Here is a 25,298-nt window from a genome sequence, read left to right as displayed (position 1 = left end):
TAAATTAGAAAATGTTGCATTCACAACGATTGGGAATTTATGCCACATGGAACCCAACGAGGGAAACTATGGCGATTACTCACGTTCTTACGTATTCCTACTTGCTCTTGTTTCCGTTTTTCCTACTATTACTAATGGTTACTTACTACGGTAAACATATACGGACCATTAATTAGCATTTTAAGGTTGGCAAAGTAACGCAATGTCGTATGCGGTATTTATTCTCAAAGACGCCGATGAACAGTCTATATAGGAAAATACACACATTTACAAACTATTCATGGTGATATAGGGCTTGTGGGACATGAGTATATGGTTCAATGGTTTGATCCATCAGTTATCCCTTACACTCCAAAGCAACTGGAACGAATAAAAGAATTAAAGTTATTTCAATTGACGTTATTGTTGCGCCACAACACTCATGTACTTGTCGCGTTTACTCTGGCCGCCACCGTGTCTCTCCTAGAACATTTGCTTTACTGGTGAGTGAGCGCAGAATTGAATCCTGAAGCTGGGTTGTCCCGCAGCCCGTGAAGAAACGGGAAGCAGATAAGGACTCTGCAGTGACCTGTGGGTGGCGCCAAAGAATCGCAGTCATGCAAATAAACTGTAAAAGCCAAACAGGCTGTGATAGCTTCACTGTAATGACGTTAGCCTCCTGGATGTTTTTTCCGCCGTTAATGAGTTTGGATACCGGGGACCGACATCCGTGAACCTCTGCGTTCTCTGAAGCATAACAACGGCGACGTCCGCGAAGTCAGCTCAGTGTCTGCACGGCGATCCTGACGGTATGTTGTTATTGTGACAGTTGGGTGCCTCTAACTAGAGAGACTGCGTAACATCAAACCGTGATGTTAGCTATTTAACTAGCGTTAGCACGCAAGGCTACTTAAACGGCAATTAGTGTCGAACAGACGTTTGTGTTTTTCATTAACGTCCAGGGCTCAGAGCAACAATTAATTGATACTTTACAAGCGAGATGACACAAAGCGATGTGAAATTTTACGTTAATTCTGAGCTTATTTAAGATGAGTCTAGCTGACTAGCTAGCGTGTTGTCAGGCTAAGGTCAAGAAGCTGGCCAGTCTGACAGCTAACGCTAACCAATGTGGTACCCAAGAGCCTATAAATGTGCTTTGTGGCAGACAGCCATACTGCTAGCAGTTAACAGCGCTCTTATCAGTTGCCAACGCTTTAATCAGGTTAACACTGGAATCTGGGCAGGTATCGTTTCCAAGATGAAGAGGTGGGTCGGTAAAAGTTTCATTAGCTTGAAGCTAGCTCGGTGTAATAATGAATTCAGATGCACTGCAGAGGGTAACGTCCTGTGACAGATTATTTATTATATCATTTATTTATTAGTAGTAGTAACTAGATCGTCATTATTACATGACACGTTGAGGTTTGGTGGCTTTGATTAGGTTTCATTTACTCGATTCGGCTGCACTTTGTGTGCTGATGGCCATGCTGCTAGTCGTGTTTATTTGTTATCACACAGCTGCTGTAGGACTGCCTTACCACGTTGCTCTGTAAATTGCCATAATAACAGTAAGTAAACAGAGCGCCATTTGTCAGTTAGGAACCTCACTGGATTTAGATTAATAGCGTGAGTGGACGGTGGCTTTTTTATTTCCAGTGTAACAGAACTGTAAACAGAGAGAGAGAAAAAGGGCTACTTCCTCTTTGTCTGCCTGGTTTCTCTCACCATCAGTTGATGTCAAGGGTATCCAGATCTCCATAGTGAAGTGCTTGCAGTTGTAATCGCAAAATTCTATAGAAATCTAATTTTCTCTGTATGGTAGCTACAGAATCATTACATGATAAATGAATGCTAGTCTGTGCTTCTGTGTTTTTCCAGTCCTAGAAACTTTTCTCTCTGTCTTTATATAAATTTTGTTCTGCAAAACATTTAACCTGTTTTCTGAATTGCTGCTGATCAAACACAGATGGTATCTGTCTGGACCTTACATAAGTCCCTACTCAATTTGCATGACATCAACAAAAAGGTTTATAAACAATTACACTTCACTGTATTAACTATTTATTTCACAATACACAATGACCAGTGTATTTAGTGTAGCTGCCTGAATTGGAAAATGATGTCGCAACTTTGAAAATAATCTTAAAATCCAGGTGTACTTACAGAATTATGGTTAAGTGTTGTTAAACAACATTCTGGGGATTTTCGGAGATGGCCAAGTGTTTAAGTAAGTTACGAGCCCCTAAAGCCTCTCAAATGTTGTTCTGGAAGTTGAGTCATCATTTGGTGACTAGAAAAAAATTGTTAACTCTCAAGTATTTATTTAATAAACACCAATTCGCTTTAGCAAACACTTTATCATCGAGTCTGAACGAACGTTGGTGGACAGGGACTGCCCAAAGACGGATCTGTTGTGGGTGTGTGAAAAGAGGGTTTAACTAGAGTTAATTATCCGGTGTCAACGTAAACACTTCTGGTGTTTGTGTGCGGAAGTCTTTGTCATATAGATGCTGCGAATTTGACAGGTTTGACATGAGATGTCGGCAGCGCTTGTTGTGTACCTGTTTTGTTTTGTTTTTTCTTTTGTGGAAAGTTACAGACACCCTCACAACCAGGTGTCAGAGCTGTGGTAGATGTGGGTTAGGTCACTGAGAAAAACACGCCTGGTGAGAGTATGGAGGCAGTTCCTCTGAAACTTGGCAGAAGTGCAAATACACATGGCAGCAGAGCATAAAAGTTTTATAAACTGCATTTTGAACTTTATGTATAGATATATTTTTAAATCTGTAATCTGTATAAGCTGACACCCTGATGAACTCCAGTGCCTCAGATTCCTGTCAGACTCTCTACTAATACCACGGACTTGACTCGACCAATGACTAAACAGGATGGTTCTTTGTTTGTTTGTTTTCATTTTTACTTGACAACGACTGATCCAATCCTTGAAGAGCACCTGGTATCTTTACTTCAGTGTTACCAACACTATTGTTCTTGACCCATTGCAGCTATCTCTCTCTGTTTCTTCATGTTTGGTACCAATTTCCAGTGATGTTTACTATTTAGAGCATATTGTCATATGTATATTTATTACTGTATATTCGATAGAAAAGGTAGTTGTTGAGCTGTGAAACATCCAGTCTCATTAGATATCTTTGTCACAGGTCTGTAATAATCATATTTGAGAGTTAATGGATGGCACAATGTATTTTGGCTCTCTAGTCTTCACTGTTGGGCTTTACCCAGTAGCAGCAGTTTGACGTCATGAGTGCTACAAAAGGGTGCTGCTCTTTTTGTTGTTGTAGTTTTTCTTCTTCTCCCGCTCCTCCTCTTCCTCCCCTTGTTTATTGGTGCAACACAAACCAACTTTAAAGGGACCTTCAGCCACCTGTGTTTTAATGTTGTGTTTTCATTGAGAGCATTTTGGCTTCATGTTATTGGCTATAATTTCACTATTGTCCAATAGTCAGTAATATAAATTTCTCGTTATTGGTCCTACAGTTTATTGGTTCGATATTTATTGTGCATCCTTAATAATGGCCTAAAATGGACCAAAAAATCAAAACTGCAGCACAACTTAAAATTTCCTTGTCTCCACTTTCTATTCAAGTACACACCTTGACTGCTCCAATGTCTTTGTCACCTCAGCCAAGTGGACATGAGGAAAAAAAGTCCTTTTCCAAACTTCAGTTTTTCTCCTGTCCTGCACTGTGCTGCCTTTTGCAGAATGTAAACACATTTCAGAAAGGCTTGGCGTCTGCTCCTATAAGATCAGCATGTGCTGTAGCTAAAATATAATTAAAAAATTATGTGTGACAAAGTTCTGCCAGCTTGCTGAAGTATAATTTTGACTTAAGTCTATAATTTGATAATTCAGCCTTTTCCAGGCAACCAACCAACATCTGGAACATTTCTACTGAAAGCACTGAGTCCTCCATTGAGTCTGAAGTAAAGATCTGGGACCTGTGTGGCTTTGGTTTGAATGGGGCTCCAAGGTGAAGGACAGGTAGGTTAGCTGCTAACTTTTGGATCAAGCCTGGTTGTGTGATCCTACAAACATGGTAAATCCTGCAGGATTCTAACACGGTCCAAAAGGTGACACGCACTCATAATACAGGATTGTAAAACAACCAGTGCTTTGAACCGGTTATGAAACAGGGCCTCTAAAAATCAGTAGGTAGTCAGTGTGGTATTTTGAACTCATTTTCCATCAGTGCAGCACTGAGCATGAACACGAGGTGACTTGAATAGAAAGTCTGTCAGATGACAGTATCACATAAATGACATGCTTTCCCATCATGAAGTAATGACAGGCAGCAGCCAGCTTTTAAACTGAGAAAAGGAAGTCTGCAGGTTGCAAATGACCCCTTGATGATTTACTCACACACAGCAGTCACAAATTTTCAGCTGTTTATTTACATTGTCAGGAGAAATTGTGCTCCCTATAGTAATCAGTTTCCTGAAACGTACAGTTTATACACTGAGTGGCCACAATATTAGGTGCATCTGTAAAACGTAACGCGGTTCAATAGCGGAAATGTTGCTAATTAATAATTTCTCAATGTTCAATTGGGTTGCGTTTAAAAGTGAGTCAACACTCAGAAAACAGTCAAACCTGAGCACAACTAGGCTGAACGTTGTGCAAAAAGTATTGTTTATATTGAAAGAGCTGTTTAAAGCTCACATTCTTCAGTAGCATCTTATTTGTAACCAGTGCATTAACAGTAGTAATGGATACTTGTTTTTTTTTTATAAAATGTGTGTAGCAACGTTGAAATGACTAGTTGACTAATCATGCAAGAAAACCTCAGCCATAAGTTCCACCTTTAAGATAATCACTTTTGGTTGTCAGAGGGGTATTGGTTCAACGGTTTGTAGTGGAGTTTTTGGCCACCCCTCTTACAAACACTACATGCTTTTTTTTTTTTTTTTTTTTAAACCAAAAATGTCAAACTTGAGTTAGTGTCCCATTGACCTGACAGTCAGCTGACATGTTGTCATGTTAGGAGTTTTGGTTACTGTGGTAACACCACAGCCTTAGTTATGTGGCGGGGAAGGAGCCCAGATGATGGACATGAGTTGACTTGGTGGTTGTTTTGAGGGATCTGAGCTGTTGTCTCATTCAGATGGTTGTTGATAGGACAGATTGTTTTCTGTGTGTGTGTGTGTCTGTGCGTGTGCGTGTCGCTCAGCAGATGTTGAGTTTTGTCAGGGGACATGGGCAGCAGCTGTGTAGATGTTTTTGTGTTTTTCCCAGTCGTACTTTGTGATGTTTGAGACTGACAGATGTGTTTGGGGTTTCTCTCCCACAGGGCTGCATGATAGGGTGAAAGATCTGGATCTCTTTTCCTACAATACTTTCTCTGTTCCTTCACTGCCTGGTTATCGTTATCTCATGTTTTATTTAATTGCTTTCCCTGTCCTTTTGTAGTTTCTTCTTTCCATCTTTCAATCTACTGTCCTCATTTACTTACCTTTTACTCCCTTCCTCCATTACTTCCTTCCTTTCCTTGACCGCCTCCTCTTTTTTTCCTGGTCTTACAGAAAAAAGAAGAAACATCACAGTTACACTGTCCAAATAATTGTCTCTTACACTTGAACCCACTTCTGTATTTTCTTTTCTTCTTATTTTATTGCTGTTTGTGAGTATCCCAGGATAATGGTGTGTGTCAGCAGTGGCTGCCTCCAGCCCTTATTTAACATCATTTAACCTGGTTATGCTACGCTTCACTAATGGAACTACTCAGCAGTAAGACACACACAAGCTGCTGAGTTATGACATTGTTAGATATCGTTATGATGATGGTGATGATGACGTGTGGCTCCCGTGTACTGAATCCTGACATTAACGTTGAATACTGAAATTGACAGACTGGAATAGTTTGATCCACTACAAAATCTCCAAGAAACTGAAGTTAGCTAATTATTATATCAGGAAAGTATTTTAAATTTTGTGCTCAGCTGATGTTTGGCATTTATTTCTTGCAGTGTTTGCATCTTCCATATACACCTGTTGTTAACATATATGCCAAATTTACCACTGAGGTTTCAGTTTTCCTGTCTTACACACGCCACTTCTTCATTTAATATGCAGTAATGATCCATTAGAACAGACAGGAAGCACTTCAAATTGCTCTTTTTTGCTTGTCAATCAGATTCTTGTTCCTGTTGTGATGCATCCATCCTTTTCCTGCTGCCTGTCTTGGGTTGAGTTATCAGGAGTCGAAACAAGGTAGGCCAAACCTCCTTCTCGCTCCTCCACTTCCTTTTGCAGCTTGTCATGGTGGATCCCAAGGCGTTCTCAGGCCAGATGAAATATATTAGTTCTTCTTGTTAATCTGTTGGTCTAGCTGTGTTTGTCCACTCAGGATCAGTTTTAGTCAACTCAGAAGAAGTGATAACAGTTGCTAGTTTTTAATGTGTGTGTTCAATTGTGTTTATTTAGACTTGTTGTTTCTATAAGTTGACATCCATGTTTGTCATCTTTTTCTGGTCGTGGCACAGCCACAGGTGATGTCACCTTTCTTAATCACACCCACCAACCTCTGATTGGTTGGTTCTTTTATCAAGCTGCAGAACAGCCATAAATATTTAGATTCGCTACCCTTCAGCAGTGTCATCGCTTTCCAAAGTTCCCATTGTTGAGGCCTGTGTGAATTGGATATGTTCCAGGTCGGCTGTTGTTGATGTGTTAATGTGTCCCGCGCTATTGTTTCATCCTGAGTAAGTTTGCGCCTTCATATCAGTGTGGTTGACCTTTGATTATAATCGGATTACTTCATATAAATGCGGGTGGAACAGGCTTATTTGTTGAATGTAAGGTCATTTTGTCAACTGTCCATTTAAATCAAGTGTTTAACTGGTGAAAACCTCAATTTTCAACCAACTGTTGATGGAGTAGTGCTGAAACAGCTGGTTCTGAATAATATTAATTTATTAAATGAGGTAAGTAATTGATTAATCTATTGTCTGATGGTTGGACTGAATAACAAGTTTGAAAACATCACATTGGGGTTTGTGAACTTTGTGGTTATTTGTTCTGCAGGACATTTTTTTAAGACCTTTTTGTCTTTACTTGACAGTTAGAATGAATAGGAACAGCAACAGTAAACCTGTTTGCCTGGAATCAAACCAGAGATGTCTTAATTATGTGGTTCAACACCGTTCAGGCAGGTCTATTTTCTCTGCAAGTTTTTTCCACTTTGATATGTAACCACCTCACTGTGCAAAAGTGATACAAATGGAGAGGACACTAGCAAGCACTGGTACCAGTCACAGGAACTACACATCCCGTTCCAAAACAGCTGTCATGTTGTGTACAAAAAAAATTAAACAGAATATAATAACTTGCTAATCCTTTTAGAAAAATAGCATGAAAGACAGTATATTTAATGTCTTGGGGTTCTCTAAGGAGTTTAAGGGAAGTATGATGGCTTGTAGTGCAAGCACATTTCAGTGCACTCTGCTGGTTCCAATGACCTTCTAAATTTTCAGTGCAAGGTTTCCAGGTGACTTTGTTTTATTGTGCGTTGTATTGATATTAAGCGGTATTAAGCAAATATTGTGCGACCTTTGACAGGACAGAGGAAACAGAAGAAGAAACAGAATATTTTTTATTTTTTAGATAGCCCTGATGGAGCCCAGGCTTTATCAGGAGGACAGCTGCTTTATTTCAAACAATTTCACTGTATGAACCTGTGTATGTGTGTATGTGTGTGTGTGATTGTGTAAAAAAAAAAAAAAAAAAAAACAGCAAAAAACCAAACATCTCAGGCGGCAGAGCATATCTACTGTTGCTAATTGATGTTAATCCCGTGAGTAAGCTGATGGCAGGCCTAAATTAAACTTGGCTGTTTTATGGTTAAAGTGCTCTGTCGCTGTCTCTGCAAGCTGGTGTCTGTTCTCAGTCTTTTGTAACACAGCTGTACAAGTGTCTTTGTAGATCCTGTGAATCCAGCTGAGTGATATGTCTATGTCTCACTTATTTAGATCAAGTAGCTCATGAAAATGTATCGCAAGAAGTATTGAGTCAGACTTGGTATCAACAAATACCCAGTATTAAAGGACTCAGATCAAAAAAACTGGGATCAAAAAACTTGATTGAGACATGCTACCCTTAAGTGTTTGCTGTAGGCAGGGCGGATCATGTATTTTTCCTGTGCTTCATTGATGTACAGGGAATGGGCCTCACAGCTGTGTTGGGACTTTGATCTGGTTATCAGACACAATGTGAATTAATTTCCAGTTTCTGTTGACTGCTGGACTGGTTTTACAGTATAGGTTTTGTTTAGTTTATGGCAGTATTGTGACAAGCAGTAACTCTGTAGACGCATAAACATCCTTGACACCAATAGGAAAGCACCGGTTTGTGACTTATTACAAGGTATTTACCAAGACAGTGGATGGTTAGGGATGTTAATGCATGGCTATGTAAGACACATCTGATGTGAATGCAAAGTTAAAGAAAAAGAAATAAACAATAAAAGTTACTTGCTTACGTAGTTTCGATAAGCTGGTTAAAGAAACAAACGTAACAGTTGTTGTCATGTCCTTTTCCTCCTGTTCCTCTAAGTAATTCAAATGTAATTCAAAGATCATTTGAACATTTCTTTGTTTTTCTAATAACTACCCTACCAGACTGATGACATCACAAGTGCTGCACATCCCCTGGGGGCCTTGAAGTACAACACAGACGCAACTCACTGCCAAACCACGCAGTTTCACTCTTAGATATTCCTGGAAGTCCTTAATTGGCTGTATCTCTGACTTACCGAAGGACAGGAGGATTCCCTCACACACACACACACACACACAGTCCTTCAGTCAGAAATAGCAGCTTAATCAGTCTGACAGTAGAGCTTGTAGAGCTGTAGTGAGCCCACAGCTTTGTCCCAGTGATGGCTGATGATGACAGATATGCCCACACAGATCCTCTAAGCTAATTGGCTGGCTACTTGGGTCATTCACCACACCTGGCAGGACACAGGGGGCCGATTAGCGATCGAGTTGTTTGTGTGTTTGTTTGTTTGGACCATGTAGTACTGTACTACCTCCTACAGTGTCAGCCTGACAGACGGTGCTCACACTGGCAGGAGGTGGCAAAGACGAGTGTGTGGAGTGTGGAGGAAGTCCGTTCTTGTCAGACAACATCTTTCTGGACAGTAGACAACACTGCACGGACTGGGACCAGTTTGGTATCCTTTTCTGGTTCGTTTTCTGTGATGCTTTTGCCCACAATAACCGCATCATGAAAATGTGATAGTGCCACATCCCCAGTCCACAGTACTGAGGTTTTTCCTGTATGTGAATATCTTTATGAGGTCACCAGTAGCCAATCATAAACAGAATATATAGCATTTATACTTCAGTATTAAGGTATTTGTTCAAAACTTTATTTTTATTGCATGAATGTCGAGTGTCGCCCAGCCTTAGGACATAGATGGATTGAAAGAGGGGTGGAGATAAAAACGGGGATGGGAGGTGGGGGGATTTGGGAGAGGGATGAAGGAAGCATAAGGAGGAGGAGGAGGAGGAGGAGGAGGAGTCGTCCTTGACTTTGACCTCTACCAGCCTATTCCCAGCCCTCTGCATCACAATGCACACAGGACGCTGTCTGCTAGAAACACACACCTGTTGTCTTTGTGCCAGGAATTCATTGGAGACACTTATAGATCCACTAACAGAGGCAGGACCACCATGCAGAGGGTTGCTTTACACCATGTGTTCACTGAGTACCCCAGATGCCTACCTCTGTCTGACCCAAAACGTTTCAATCTGAACCAGGCCTAAAATTGAACTATTGTTCAGTCAAACTATGTTGTTTTTTTTTATCATCCAGTCAACACTTTAATGGGTGTGGGCACATACACAATTACATTATGAAAACTGGTTGATTTTAGTTGATTATTAGGAGTTTCAGTGCTCAACACTGTGCTGAAAATGCATCCTATCAAGTTCAGACCTGTGAATCAGTGCACTGATTAACTCCACCAGCACAGCCATCAACCTCACATGTGGAAAGAACAGAAACGAACCAGAGTGTACAGCCACGCTCGAGGCTCCATCAGGCTGTACTTGGACACAGCTGTTATTTAAGCTATATGCTAACATCATGCTAAAATGTTCACAATGATACTGCTTACATAGTGATGTTCAACAAACATAATGTTTGTTGTGTTACACTTTCTTAATTTAGTGTGTTAGCAAGCCAGGGTTTGCTAATTAGCACTAAGTACAATATTCAACCTGATGGGAACTTCTTTAAGATGGAAAGATGGAGGTAGATTTTGTTTTTGCATGGTTTTGCAAGCCATCCTCAGGGGACCATGATTGTGTACTAAATTTCACAGTTCTGTTCCGTTTTGATCTAGAATAAATTGTTTTTTGATAACATTTGATACATTACAGCAAAAATGATTAAAAGTCAGTGATAGATTTCGAGTTCCAAATATTTTTTTTTTCTTGCAATGAAATACCAACTGTTCAAAATTCCAAAACAGAACAGATGGGACTTAATGTTTACTGTTTGCTGCTAACTTTAGAATGTATTGCTCATGGGAAACACTGTTTACTATGTGTGTGTTTGTGTGTGCATGTGTGAGCTTGTTTGTGCGCTCCAGCCTGCATCTGGGGCTCATGCTTGGTCAAGCTCAGATCGTGACTTGAGCTGAGACAGTTTGATGTTGAATTTCCATTGTGGCTAAATATGTGCACCGTGCTGTGAGCGCTGGTGAATTGGGCCCACTGTGAGTCTGTTTTTGTACATCAGAAACAGTGTAGTTAAAGGCTTTTCTTACCTTGATGACATGTTGGAAGTTTGAGGTTTTCAAGGTTTTCCGTAAGCGGTTTGTGCCTGCAGCTCGTCATTTAAGCAGCTCATGTAGCACAGAAATAAACAAAAAGAGAATTGAGATTCTGTTGAAAAAGCAGTCAGTCACTGTTTTTATCCTCAGGGATAAAGACACACCAAAAGACATTTACTGACTGATAGTTAACTTTTGTTTGATATACATATATATTGATATACATATTTTTTAAAGGTCTTGTTTTTAAGCATGTCTCAGCTATGTGAGATAATTTATCCTCTGTCTTTTGGATTGTAGACAGTAAACAGTGTTTTCACAGTAATGATGTGTAAAATTGAATTTTACTGCAGACCTGCCCTAGTTTACATTGTAATCATGCTTCTCATCCTGCTTACACATGACAACAACAAAAGAGAAAATTAGCTAGAAAATGGACGAAGCATTAAACCAGACCATCATCTCTTGCGTAATTTGAATGATTAACCTCAGATAAAAATTTACATGTTCACTGAAATAAATTTACATGCTTTTGGAAACAAGCTCTGTGACATTTGTGTGCTGCCTTTAGATGTTTGTGATGTGGTAATTGAAAACAGAAAAAAATGTGCTCTTGTGCTCCATTTTTATCATCTCTGGTGTCATTGTTTCAAATGCTAATCATTTCTAATTGTGTTTTTTTTTCTTCTTATTTCAAATGTTACTCAGCAACAAATAGGCTTTGATTTCATTCTGTTATTCTGTTGCTCATTGTATTTGTGAAAGTGTCTGCTGACTGCTTATCGGAGAAGTCCTGAATCACAAAATATCCTCAGATTACTGATGATGTTTTGAAATTCAAAACAGTTTCAATTAATCAACAGAGAGCTCGGATGACATCTTTTGAGTGCTTCAACAAATCCTCAGCTATATCTGTAAACATGGCTCTTTTTTTTAAATCACCTACTTGAATTGCTTGATACTTGCTACTTATGGATGCTTTCCCTTGTTTCAATCCACTGTATGTGTGTGTAGTAGGAAATATTTTGAAGGCAATGTGTCAAGGATCCCACAGAATTTAAATTAAATCACAGCTGTTGAGAAAAACTCAACATGTACAAGTTGTTTCCCAACCTTTATTTTTAAATATAAATTTCAAAATGACGGGTCTCATTAGTGTGTATCGACAGTGGATCTAATGACTGTGTGTAATGTAATATGAGTGTCTCATAGTGACAAACCCGCCCACTTCATTTCCCCTCAGCTGTGTGGAGTGTTTTAGCCTCTTACAGCTCATAGTTTTGGTTTTGTAGAGCGGTGACTTCATTGTAAGTGGTCCAAAATCTAGCAGCCAAGCTTAAAATGATGTCTTTTTCTCTCTGTGCAGAAAGTGGTGACCCTGCCTAGCTGACACCCTGCTTCTGCTGCCGTCCAGCCAGCTCTGCCCCCCCACCCCCTGTCCTGATTGGGTCTCTGTGCTGCCGGCGGTGGATTGGAGCACTCTGATTGAAGGCTTTGCGAGGTGGTTTTTCGGTCTGGCGCCGCCTCCCCCCGGGGCCGGCGTGCGCTCCCAGCAGCCCGTGGTGCCCTGTGCCCCCCCCTCCCCGTCACTGCACACCAGAGCCCATGCCCAGGGTAAGACTAGGACATTACAGGACAACATGTGAACATGAAGGGAGGAAGGTTGTACATCATTTCCTTTAACTGATAATTAGAATCAAAGGAATATTTGTAATCCTCTTGATCAGTTCCATTAGATCAGACCAGTAAAAATGTAACTCATTCCACAGTCAGTACGTTACAAACAGAACACCCAGATTCAAAGTTCGATGTGTTTTAGGCCAATAGACACTGCTCTTGATTAGCCACGTTGCTGTTAATTTCATAACACAGTTTTCTGGCTGTAATTCATAACATAGCTCTAATATGTGATGAAATTAGGCTATGAAATTAGAGTAGGACAGCAGCACCAACTGGGAGCTTAAGGTACACACTGATAGTAGGATCAAGGAAGCCTGCGACTGCCAGTTGTGGCCTCAATTAAATGTGTTGTCCAATGTTCTGACGGGGTGTGTCTCCTCTGCAGGAGGAGGCGCGGCGCGTTCGCCAGGAGCCATGTGCCTCCCTCACACCAACAACATGGACAGCAAGCTACAGGGGGCGGGGCCAGGGGGAGGGGCTTCACTTCGACCACGAGCTGGAGGCGTTCCACTGGAGCCCTTCATACACCAGGTGGGTAGGAACAGCCTGTCTGAGTGAATTTAGAGCTTCTTGGTGATGATGTGAATCTTTCTATTCTTATCTGGAACAAACACTTCCTTTTTTGTTGACCGTTTTAATGGGTGCGTCTGTTTCTGCAGGTGGGGGGTCACACCAGTATGATGCGTTACGATGACCACACGGTGTGTAAGCCTCTGATCAGCAGAGAGCAGCGCTTTTACGAGTCTCTGCCTCCAGAAATGAAGGAGTTCACTCCGGAGTATAAAGGTCAGCCACAGCTCACTGGTGTTTAGTATGAGTGTAGCCATGGGTGCATAGGTGGATTTGTTGGTCCCTGTCCCAGCCTCTACCAACCCTTTGTGTCCAGTATCAGATGGGCTGCAGTTCCACCTGATTGTATCCTGTCTTGGAATTGTTCCACTGTATTTCACTGCAGAGAAAAGGACGAATATGTTGGACCTGCAGCTGCACGTGACTCCATAAGAGGCCTTTCGGGGGTATGGGTGGGCGGTTGTGGGGGGTGGGGGGTGGTAGTCTTTCCTCTCAGTTGCTTTGGTCTGTTTTGCACTGAAACTACTACCACTTCCATTGATTTTAAGCAGTCCATTTTAGATGTTTCTGCTCCTTTGCTAACTCATTTGCACAACATGTGTTCTTAAGGTTTTACAGCTGACTCAGTTGGTCATAGCTGGAACAGTTAGTGGTTTCTGTGACAGTAGATAAACAAAACTTACTTGAAGCCTGAACTTGTTGCTACTTTACATTGCGAACACAAATTCTCAGTGTTTCCTTTCAGCCGCAACATCAGATTACAGATGAGTTCACTGTAGATAAATCTGATACGATACACACACGTACACAGACACACGCACACACACAGACACACTTACGCATGCATACAAAACAATACAATATGAATGCAGCCCACAGGCAAAATACATAAAAACATACGCTGCTACGTCTCCATCAATTATGTTATTGATAGAAGATAAAGACCAGTTCAAAGAGCCACAGACACATTTAAAAGCCATGCCACTTAGGAGACGCTGGATTTTTACTTGATTTTATTTTTATGTCTTTGCCTTAGCGATAGCCGTGGCTGGAAGTGTTATGTTTTCAGGTTTCCTGTCCAATACCATAAATCAGGAGCGCCTTAAGGGAATTTCTTGAAATTTGGCACACACACACGTCCATTTGAACCAAAAGAACTGATTCAATTTTGGTAGTCAAAGGTCAGTGTGACTTAAACCATAACCAGAACCTGTAGCTTCTTTGCAGCAGCATCCATATTTGCTGCGCTGTAGTCCGCCACAAGCTCGTTGGGTTTGATGATCCTGAGCTTCAGGTGCGCATATTATATGAGTCTGGAGACACGTGGCGGTAAACTGCAATGTATACTATACTAATGTGAGGCGATGATTCTAGTTATTTGGTGTTTTTAATTTTATTCAGTTTTTAATGCCCTGCTATGAGTCTGTCCCACATTGAAGTTCACCATAAGTTTTAGAGGTGCTATAATTTAATATGTAATAATTAATCTTTTTTTTGTTTGTTTGTTTTTATGTGTGTTTTTTTGACGCCTTGAGACTTGAATTTTCGTTTGAAAGGAGCTCAGGTCTCTTTTAGAGGAGCTCAGCCCCCCTCTGGTTGCCTCATATTTTAAACACTACTCTAAATAATCTTCACCCTTCTGGGTCCGGTGACAGACAGAGAGGCGGACAGACAGAAGGGAAAGACAGAAGAACGGATGTTTACTGGCAGTGAAGCGGTTTGGCTGCTCTGCTCTTCATCACCAGGCACATACTGTGGCTGCTTCCACTTGCTTTTGCTGTAGTAACAAACCCAAACACACTATGACAGCCAGCGAACACACACACACACACGCACCTCATTCTCTCTTACCCGTATGCGACCTATTTATCATTTTAGCAAACTACGTAAGAGAGGAGACAATGTCGGTGGTGGGTGGGTAGGAAAGAAAGGAGGTTGGGAGATGAAGAGAGATTTTGATGGTGTGACTAATAACATTAATGCTGGCTCTGTTCCATTTAGGTGTGCTCCTAAGCCGCAACTCTGAGCCAGCAAACAAAACACCAGGGTCCTGACGCTGAAACACTTCAGTGGAAGGCAGTCATTGTTATGATGAATTTGTTTCATCTCTTTGAAGTAAAAATGTCTGCCGCCAGCAAGGTTTGGCAGGAAAGTTATACGAGAAATGCGCTGGGTCTGATACTGAACAGGGTTTGAGCATGTTGTGGACTCACACAGGAAAACTCTGGCAGGATGCACATAAGAAACGTGATTTCTGACAGGTGATCTTTTGACGCTCCTTTGACAGCCTGCAGGCCTCAGATTTCAAATACCAACACCAAAGAACCAGCACTATTGTTGAAGAAGGTCACTATTTAAGAAACTTTTTGTAATTGTATTTATTGCACTTGAATTTTCTACAAGTTTCTATTTGAGTGACATTATGTAAATGCACTTTGTTTATCTAAATGAACCAACCTTTAATATTCACATAGCAGCAGTAGGTGGATGCACACATTAACATGCATCTTCTTTTGCTGATTATTTTGAACTCTGGGAAATAACCGATTAATTAAATCACTCTTCCTTGACATTTAATGGACCCAACAACAAATTATTTAATGTCAGGAATAAAACCTGATGTGACATTTATTTATATTAAAATATTGTGATTACTTAATCTACATCCCGCTTTCAGCCTCTTCATTCTCTCTGGCACTGAGCTACTTTGCATGACACCTGGTGAACATGTTCCCAGTACACTGACCTGCAGTATGTCTGTACTCCCACCAGTCCACCCTGCTGGTGTTGTGGGTTCCAGTGCCATGACAACAGTAGCCCATAAGGAGTCTAAATTTAGCCCTGGATCTCTGCCCACTACCATTGTCCTGCTGATTAAATAACAGCAGACAGACAGACAGACAGCTGTCCATGGACGACTTTCTGAATCTGTCAAGGTTGTTTCATCCAGAAAGTGTTGGACATAATCAGATTCACTTTCTTCTTGTGTTGTTGGTGTGGAGGTAAAAAAAAAAGTTTTCCAGTTTGGACTTATGAGTTGATTTCCCACCAGTGAGCAAAGTGACTACAGAATTACATTTGGAGAACCAGGGAGGATGTTAAGTGTCTCCCTGTTCATAGAGCTAAAAATAACAGTTTAATGTTTAAAGTAAACATTGTCAGACATTCCTATCTGAGTATTAATCTTTAAACAGTTCCTCAATTGCATTTCCAGAACCTTTCCAATATCCTGACAGATGGATGACGAATGGCGGTAATATCTAGCTGTAAGCGTGTGTTAGCAAGTTGCTGTTCCACCACGGCTTCCAACAGATACTTGGTGTTTTGATGATGGTGCTGGAGAGTGCAGTCTTACACGTCAGTTCAAATTCCATAAGTGCTCCGCCGGGTTGGGATCTGGGGGATTTCTGGACTCTTTAGGCCAAAGCATATGATCCGCATCATTTTCACAGTCATCAAACCATTCAGTCAGCCCTGTGAATGGAGGCTTTGTCATATCAGAAACTAGACTCCAGTCGGCTTTCCTTTAATTTGTCCATATCTGTATGAAGCTACTGCATTATAAGAGTAAATGTGAAAGATTTTACCCAGTGGAGAACTTTTTGAGTCACGGTCATTTAATGAAACAAGTGAGATAATTGTTTGATTTTAATAGTACTGAGACAAGTAAACTGTGACAAGTAACACTTTCACTTTTCTAAATTCTGCTGTTTCTAAGCTCCAGAGGCAAACATTATGTAAGGTATCTTAGAAGATGGATTATATTTCTCTGTGTTTCTGTCCTGATTTCATAATAAATATGTCTGCTATTTCTAACCATCCTGTCTGTATTTTACTCCGCCCCTTCAGGTGTGGTGCTGGTTTGTTTCGAAGGCGACTCTGACGGCTACATAAACCTGGTGGCTTACCCCTACGTGGAGAGCAACATGGAGGGGGGGACCGCAGAGCACGAGGAGCGTGACCCCCCAGAGAGGGAGCAGCCGAGGAGGAAACACTCCAGGCGTAGCCTCCATCGCTCCTCCTCCTCCTCCGAACACAAGGAGGAGCGGCCCGACAGGAGAGAGTCGCACGACAACGACACCTCCGATAAGTAAGATTGTGTTAAAGGAAAAGATCTCCAAAAAATAAGCCAGCTGCGAAACAGTCAGTTAACTTATTAGTTGGTTGACGGAAAATCAGTGAACAACTATTGATTCCGATATCCTGCATATTCCAATAGTTCTTCAGTACCAGCTTCTCCACTGCGAGGATTTGCTGATTTTCTCTGTTTTATATCACTGCGCTGAATATCTGTGGGTTCATAAACCCACAGATGGTTTTGGTCATGTGAAAACGTCACATCGGGCTCTGGGAAACTGGTGGTTATTTGGGATGAGATCCTCTGACCTTTCCTTTAGCGTCAGCAGCAGATCAAAATTATAATTGGTCCAATACTTGGCTTTGTGACTAGCCCCAGCTGTACTTAAAGTTTAGTTTAGCAGTGACTGGCAAACGATTAACATGCCAAATAAAGCAAAAGCATGTTAGCACTGTCACTGTGAACATTTTAGCATGCTGACAGTAGCATTTGGCTCAAAGCTCCGCCGTGCCTACATGCAACCTCACAGAACTGCTAGCATGACTGTAGACTCTTTGTTTTGTTTATGGTTTCAGCTGTGTTCAGACAGAACACAGAGTCAATTTTAGATACAGCACAGTTGGATACAAAGTCAATAGAAAGATGAGTGGACTCAGACAGACTCAGATGTGACGGCGCAAGGTTAAAATGCGAACAGTTTGCACTTATCTCAAGGCTTTTATGGGTTTGCATTGTAAATGTACAGATTCAAGAGGGAAAAAAGAGAGAGACTGGTGGAAAATAACAGAAACAACTGGAGTTCCTGTTGAGCTCTGAGATCAGTCAGAGTTTGAGCCGACACACAAAGACACTGTGGGTAAAAGCTGCAGGATTGCATCTGTACAGTCAGTACATTGGCCGTTTGGGGCAAATAAAAGCAGACTTCACAGGACAGTCCAGCAGTCGAATTCGTGAGAATAATGCGACCCTTTAAATCCACTGTAAATACAAGAGTTGGAACAGAGTTGTAATATTAATTATCTTCTCTCTCCTTCCCTGCAGTCTTGCAGAGCTGAAGAGTCCCAGGCTTGATCCAAGGATCCACTCAGACGTTCCCTTCCAGATGTTGGACTGGAACAGTGGTTTGAGTTCCGAGAAGATCAGTTACAACCCGTGGAGCCTCCGCTGCCACAAACAGCAACTCAGCCGCATGAGGTCTGAATCCAAGGACCGCAAACTCTTCAGTATCCTTCCTCAGCCAATCACAGCCAACCTTGAAAAGCGACTAAGTGGACATTTTCTCGCATCTCTCAAAAGTAACTGGGATGCATTTCAAAACTCTGTAAAAAAGTAAGATTTTGAAAATAAACTTGACCTGATAAATGGTGATAAAGAATGCAGCATCACGCGCAGGTGACTGCTGCGTCAACACACCTGAAGGAACATAGTGTATGTAAACATGTACATACAAATACTGATGTTCCTGCTGCAAAACCAGTGACACTGACTAAAATAATGTCCACAAGTAGTCAGCTTCTGCCCACAACATCTCACTGGCAGTTTTAGTAATCGACTATGTGACAAGTCTAGAGGTGTGTGGGTGCAGTAAGAAGCAGTGAATGTAAATGTGAGTGTGAGGAACAAAGGGGCGGGTGGGAGGTGTCTGAGGTTATCAGGTCAGAGTTTGTGTTTTGATCCTCAGCCTCAAAGAGAGCAGACTGCAGCTGCACACACTCCGTCCTCACCGATGTCCGTCTGCTGCTGTCAGAGAAGCTTCCCTGTGCACTTACATTCACATTATTGAATTTATCAGCGTCCGGTCGTCATCTCTGAGGCTGACGAGATTTTCTTGTTCAGGGCTTGATGAGGTTTTTCATCTTTAATCTTGTAGTCATAAAGCAGCAGCATCAGAAAAGAGAGAAAGTAGTTGGTGCTTTTACATGTGAAATGAATATGTCATGTAACGCAGAGTGGTCATATGACATCGAACGTATAATTAGAACCATGTATTTACTTTTTTGGCGTGAGTTGCTGAGCTTTGGACATAGCTGCTGTAGAGATGTCTGCCCTCTCTCTAATATGGTGGAACTAGAAGGCACCTTGATGTTTAGAAAAACTCAACAGCAAGATGTCATGACCCGGTTAGTCAAGATAATCCACAGACCTTGTGAGCAGTTTCATGTAGGAACTATTTTCTTTCTCCCAAACAACACAGCGTTACAAACATGCATGTACATATGGATGAAAGGCTCATGATCATGACAAGGTCTGAACGTTATGGTGTCCTCCTCCACTGAACCTCTCGTTGTTTTACAGAGCCTTTTAAGCTGTTGCTTGTATCTCCAGGTTGAGTAAAGATCAGGTGCGCTTCGCTGGTCAAACAGGAATTTGTTCCCTAACTTCACTACTTTAACCAGAGTTCCTGTTGCTGGAGAACGTGGTTCACCACTTCTCTTACCCCTGCATCCTGGACCTGAAAATGGGCACCAGGCAGCACGGAGACGACGCCTCCGAGGAGAAGGCGGCCAGGCAGATGAAGAAATGTGAGCAGAGCACTTCAGCGACGCTGGGAGTCAGAGTGTGTGGCATGCAGGTACAGCCACCACCGACACTGCTCGTACATCACAGCGTCAGTCCATGACGTCATTTATCTTCAGGATAATAATTTTATTTTGAAAATCTGACTGCACCAGCAGCATGATATACTGTATTACACAGCGAAGCAAGGAAGCTGTGTAAAAACTCTGATCTTGAATGTGCACAACTCCCACCCGTCTGTGCAGGTGTACCAGCTGAACACCGGTCACTACCTCTGCAGGAACAAGTACTACGGCCGCGGCTTGTCGATTGAAGGCTTCCGCCAGGCCCTCTACCAGTACTTGCACAACGGAAAGGGTCTGAGGCTGGACCTCTTTGAACCGATCCTGAATAAGCTTCGCAGCCTGAAGGGGGTGCTGGAGAGGCAGGCGTCCTATCGCTTCTACTCGTCTTCGCTGCTCATCATCTATGAGGGACAGGTGAGCCGACACTCTGAGGGGTTTAGATTTTTGTTTGTTTTTCTCACAGTGCAGGTTTTTCTCATGAAATCAGCCCTCCCTAATTATAATATCAAATAGCGGCTCTGTGACACATGACAGCAACTTTGACCTTGAGTCTGCAATAACTCACTTTTTTGGCGACACTGGTAGAGCGAACGTTTGTTTTAGCAAACAGCATCATGCATTTTTATAGAGTTTAAGTTCCCCTACTGAATATAAGTGCAATATTTTCTTTTCTCTGCTTTTGGTCTAATATCTGGCCTTTCAGCCGTAAAGTGCTGTTCAGCGCTCAGCAGCTGGTCTCTAGCTGTGCCTGCCTGCTGAACAGGTAGTCTTCAGTGTGTGTTCAGGGCTTTTTTCCTCCGATAAAAAGCTGCCTGCTGCTAAACATTGAGCTGGATGACTCCATAAAGCCGAGGGGAGCTGCAGATTGTGCTCATAATTCCCTCTGTGCGTGTTTACAGCTGCTTTCTGCTGTCCTAAAATAAAAAATCCGAAAGTATTTCAGGTTTAAAGATATTCAGACTTTCTCTAAAGGTAAAAAAAAGAAAAAGTTATCTTTCTAAAACCGGCTGGCAGTTTAAAGTGACCTCTGATGTTTTGTTTTTGTCAGGTTCATACTGATCACTGTTTGTTTGTTTGTTTCTGCAGGAGCCTGAGGCCCCTTCAGTCCTCAGCTCTGGGCAGCATGCAGCCATGCAACAGAAGACTCCCGTGGCCCCTGCTGAGCCCCACTTTGGCCCCGGGCTCCACACACCTCTTGCCCCAGACACTCCCTGTGATACGGACATGAGCCACAACCCAGACCCGATGTCACTGTCCTCTCTGGGATCTGGACTGATAACTCCGCCCTCCCCCTCCCCTCATCCTCCCCCGCAGGCCCCTCCCACCAAGTCAGACTGCAACTCCTCCCTCCCCCCTGTCTCCTCGCCTCACCCCCATCCAGACTCCTCCTCCCTTGCTCCCAGTTTAATTTCCTTCCCTGCTCCTCCTGCCCCCCAGCCCCAGCGGCCTCCTCTGGTGGACGTACGTATGATCGACTTCGCCCACTCCACCTTCAAGGGTTTCCGTGGTGACACGGCGGTGCACGATGGGCCAGACCGGGGATACGTGTTTGGACTGGAGAGCCTGGTCCAGATCCTGGAGAGCCTGCGGGACGACAACATGCCGTAGCTCTGAACACACACCCACACACACACACAAACAAGTGCTACACTACCACATGCACACACACGCAGCTTGTTGAGAGTTAGTTCAGGTCGTACAGTCAGTGCAGGTTTTGCCGCGGTGTTCTCAAGAACGGAGACGGTTCGGCTGTAAATATGGAACAGGGTTCTTCAGGACATCACCATGGCAACATGGGCATTCTACAGTCAAGTAGTTACTATAGCAACAGGCAGGAGGTGGGACAGTGGAGCCAAAATGTCCGCAACTTCGAGTTGATATGGAAAACCTCTGTTTGTCTGAGGCTCTGCACAACACATTTGTGCTTCTAAACTTGTGAGGACCCATAATGCATTCCTCAGCCCCATACCCCAGTCATAGCCACAGCTGACCTGAAGTCAGTCTCCACTCCAAGTTGTCTTTTGTATGTTGTTACTTCCGTTGGATGTTTGAGCTTCACTGATGTTGAATTCACATTCAAGTGCAGAAGGTTTCTCTGAGTCTTAGATTTTAAGATGGGTACATTGGAGCATGACGGCTGGTTTGGAAACTGTTCCTGGCCTCAGTAACCAAACATAAAAAATGGGGACAAAGAAGTCAGTGCAATTGAGAAGAATTTTTTATATGTCTTAAAACATGTCTAGAGGGGATCTTTAAATCAGATGTCAGGTGAACACATATAAATAAAATCCAGCAGGTGAATCTGAAAGCAATCTTCTAGTGTGAGATTCTGCACAGTGAAGCTTGAACATCCACATAAAGTAACAAGAAGCAAAACGCTGTTGTGAACTGACAGGCCTTTAACCATTTCACCGAGTTAGACTCACACTGGTCCTCGCCAAGATAGACGAACAAATGTACACACACACACACACACACACACACACACACATCCTGGGAACAGTTGTCTGGAGCTGTTTGACAGCACAAAGGTACAGAGCGTCCTCTCTGAACGACCAATCAGCTGGATCCCAGGGGCCACCCACTGAAGTTGGCCAACACTCATTTCACCCCCCCCTCCTCACTCCCTGACTCCCCCACCCTTCACCCCTGCCACATTCACTCCCCTTCACTCCTCTTTCTCCACAGTATCCGAACCTGGACAGGTGAACAGACTCTTTTAGAGTTACCTTGAAAATGCACTCAGAAACACATCCAAGAATCTGTTAAAGCAATAGATGGCAACTTTTTTTTTTCTTCAGCAGTGCAGAGGGCAGCATCGCCCACAGGGAGAACGGTGATGAAGTGCAACAGAGATTTGCATTATAGAAGTAGACTTTAAGAAAAAAATATAGTTAATTTCTTAAACACTGTATGTCTGTTTTTGGGGCGTCATTCAGAAACGTTAGTAGTCAGTGTCCCTGTAAAGTCATCCTCTGGGTTATTGTGTAATATTGAAAGAATAAGTGTCACTTTCCCAAATCTGGTCTGGTGATATTTTGGTTGTTGTCAACAAACCCATGAAAAGACCCAAACCAGCAATGAGTTGTTATTAACAAGTATTGTGTGTGTGTGTGTGTGTGTGTGTGTGTCTGTCTGTCTGTCTGTCTGTCTGTCTGTGTGTGTCTTCTTGCTTTGTGCCACAGTGCCATTAAAACACATCAATGAGCTACACTTTTGCTCCGGGTGACGCGTACTTCGATACAACAAACACACACTTCGTAGTTTATTTAGACGCAGTCTCTCATATGCCGTCCCGCTGCCCCAAATATTCACTAGGGCATCAAATGCAGATTAATCCACCGCAGAAAAGAATCCCTAATCAATGCACCATTTCCTCCTGTCTGAGTAACATTTGTTGATAACCACATTGTTCTGTGGCTGTTTCGGCTGTTTTATGAAGTCACTGAGCCTGGCTTTTCATCATCAAAAACGGCTAGTAATCGGTGTCTCCCGCTGCTGTTTCCAAATGAGCTTTCAATCCCTACTTTAAAAGCCAACGTGGATGAAAAGTCGTTAAAGTGCTCGGAGAAGTAGAACACATGGATCGTGCAATATGATCGAAAGCTCCACAAACAGCTGGCTGATAGACCTGGAGACGGGATGGTTTGTTAACCATTTACCATTTAGATGTTCAGTAGGACCACATGGGATTGGAGCTGAGTGCCACACACTTAGGACAGAAGTCAGAATGGACGGACTAACTTGTTGTTGGTTTGAGTCTTTTTTTTTTTTTTCATGGGATTTGTTGACACATCAAAAATAATAAAATAATACCAGCCTTATTTTTTAATTTACGGCTGGGAGACGAGGTTAAATAACAAGAATATTTAATAGAAGAATATTTTTTTTACATATATTCTATACATATATTTGTGAAAAAAAAATCACAAGGTGGCAAATGTGTGCGAAATCACACAAAATAATCAGATTTGTGTTCAGTGTAATGAACTGTGTTCCACTGTTCCACTAGGTTTGGCAGGTTTTTCAAGGTTTTTCAACTATAATGTACTTGGAGTCATTAATCTGGACTATGGCATTTTGCAAAACATGATGAATTTAGAACATCACAATCATTTCCTCTGGATGGTTTTTAATAATGACGAATTATTTCCCAACCCTGCCTCCAATGCGCCACACATTCAACAAAACAAAAAAGTTATCCTTGAACAGCAGAAGCAGAATTGGCTGTAATGGCTTATGTTTTGAAGATGTCGCTGTTTATCTCATCTGATTGGTCCTGATGAGACAGTGTCAGCCAATCACATTTGTCCATTAATGCGCCCTTGAACAAGCTCCAGAGGCAGGCTGTGATGCAGCGCTGCCCCCTGCTGGATACCTACAGGAACTCAACCCCAGGAGCTGGTGTAAGAGAGAGCAAATATGAGTATTTTATTTTTGGTTTATCGAGGTGATAATTTATTTTTTTATTGTACCTTTACCCATATATCTGTGTGTGTGTGTGTAAAGGGTTTTGTCTTTTATATGTCCCCCCCCTCCATGTATAAAATGTAAAGACATTAAGTGCGTCAGAGACACAGTGTGTGAAATTTGAGGAGAATACACAGTATTACATGAGCTAACTCAAGTCTGTTTAATTTGCTGCTGACTTTGCTTCAGTCTAATACGTGTTGGGTGTCAACAGGCAAAATCGGATTTTGTTTTGTGAAGAAAACTGTCGCAGCAAACCCAGACTTAAGTCAGCTCTCTGAACCAAACACTTGTGCCTGCTGTGGAGTTGTCGCTCAGGTGTGAAGCTCTATTGACCGTGTGTGTGTGTGTGTGTGTTTCTGTTTGTGTGTGTTACAAAAAGGGAGGTAGACGCCATCTTTAGTCTTCTGTTTGTTTCACGTCACATTTAAGGAGTCGGTAAAGGACTGCATGCACATTAACGTCCTCCTGTTTGGGTCAGTTTCAGCGTCAAACATTCTTGTTACAGTCATCACAGAGTCTAAAGCAGCCATGGCTCCATGTGTCCTCTCAGATCATGATGTTTCATCATGAGTATTAGCCTCAATGATTGATCAGTTATTTAGCAGCATTTTCTGCATCTGACATCATTCTGACTGTTTGTTAGAACAGTGAAAGTAAGTGAGATTAAATCTTTCCAGAAGTTTTTGGGCTCGTGTCGTGATTACTGCACAACGATCTGGGTCATATGAAATGGTTTTGACACAGTAACTCTTCATTTGCTTAAATTACTACATAAATAGGATGTTATCAGCAGCTGGTGCAGAGATATAATTCAGTGTCACAGAGTTCAGGGGTTTTTGGGATCATTGAAGGAGAACTATACATACAAATTCACTAATGCCCCTTTTTTGCCTGAAGGAACCAAGCACCTCCAGGAAGTAAACCAGGAGATGTAATAACTGATTTTTTGAAGGGGCTAAACACAACATTGACATAATCACCTTTCAAGTTGATATGATGAACTTGGAGTTCTGTTTGGGGCCACCTGATGGATGTGAGTCCAGCATTCATTGTTTTTGCCCTGTTTTGGGTCTCCACCAGCTGCTAAGAAAAACATCAGGCTCTTGATTGGCTAAATGCTTGCCCTGATCTGCCCCG

At 42.2% G+C, this 25,298-nt stretch overlaps 1 protein-coding gene across 4 annotated transcripts; it reads left to right on the top strand.

The window, feature by feature from the left end:
* Positions 1-528: 528 nt before the first annotated feature.
* Positions 529-24,843, top strand: ip6k1 (inositol hexakisphosphate kinase 1). Of its 4 annotated transcripts, XM_046384917.1 has the most exons (10): positions 529-788; positions 6,132-6,208; positions 12,145-12,392; positions 12,844-12,989; positions 13,118-13,244; positions 16,878-17,118; positions 18,148-18,329; positions 19,503-19,678; positions 19,869-20,102; positions 20,775-24,843. In XM_046384917.1, exons 4-10 carry the CDS (start codon positions 12,873-12,875, stop codon positions 21,294-21,296), a joined length of 1,599 nt encoding a protein of 532 aa, XP_046240873.1. In that variant the 5' UTR covers positions 529-788; positions 6,132-6,208; positions 12,145-12,392; positions 12,844-12,872; the 3' UTR covers positions 21,297-24,843. The 4 variants fall into 4 exon arrangements, with proteins under 4 accessions (XP_046240873.1, XP_046240872.1, XP_046240875.1 ...); XM_046384916.1 differs by lacking the exon at positions 6,132-6,208; XM_046384919.1 differs by lacking the exons at positions 529-788; positions 6,132-6,208 and adding an exon at positions 798-1,245.
* The last annotated feature ends 455 nt before the right edge of the window (positions 24,844-25,298 follow it).

This window comes from Scatophagus argus, chromosome 3, assembly GCF_020382885.2.
Source record: "Scatophagus argus isolate fScaArg1 chromosome 3, fScaArg1.pri, whole genome shotgun sequence".
Classification (NCBI taxonomy): domain Eukaryota; kingdom Metazoa; phylum Chordata; class Actinopteri; family Scatophagidae; genus Scatophagus; species Scatophagus argus.
Note: the sequence above shows the minus strand (reverse complement) of the source record. Positions and strands in the feature narration are given on the sequence as shown.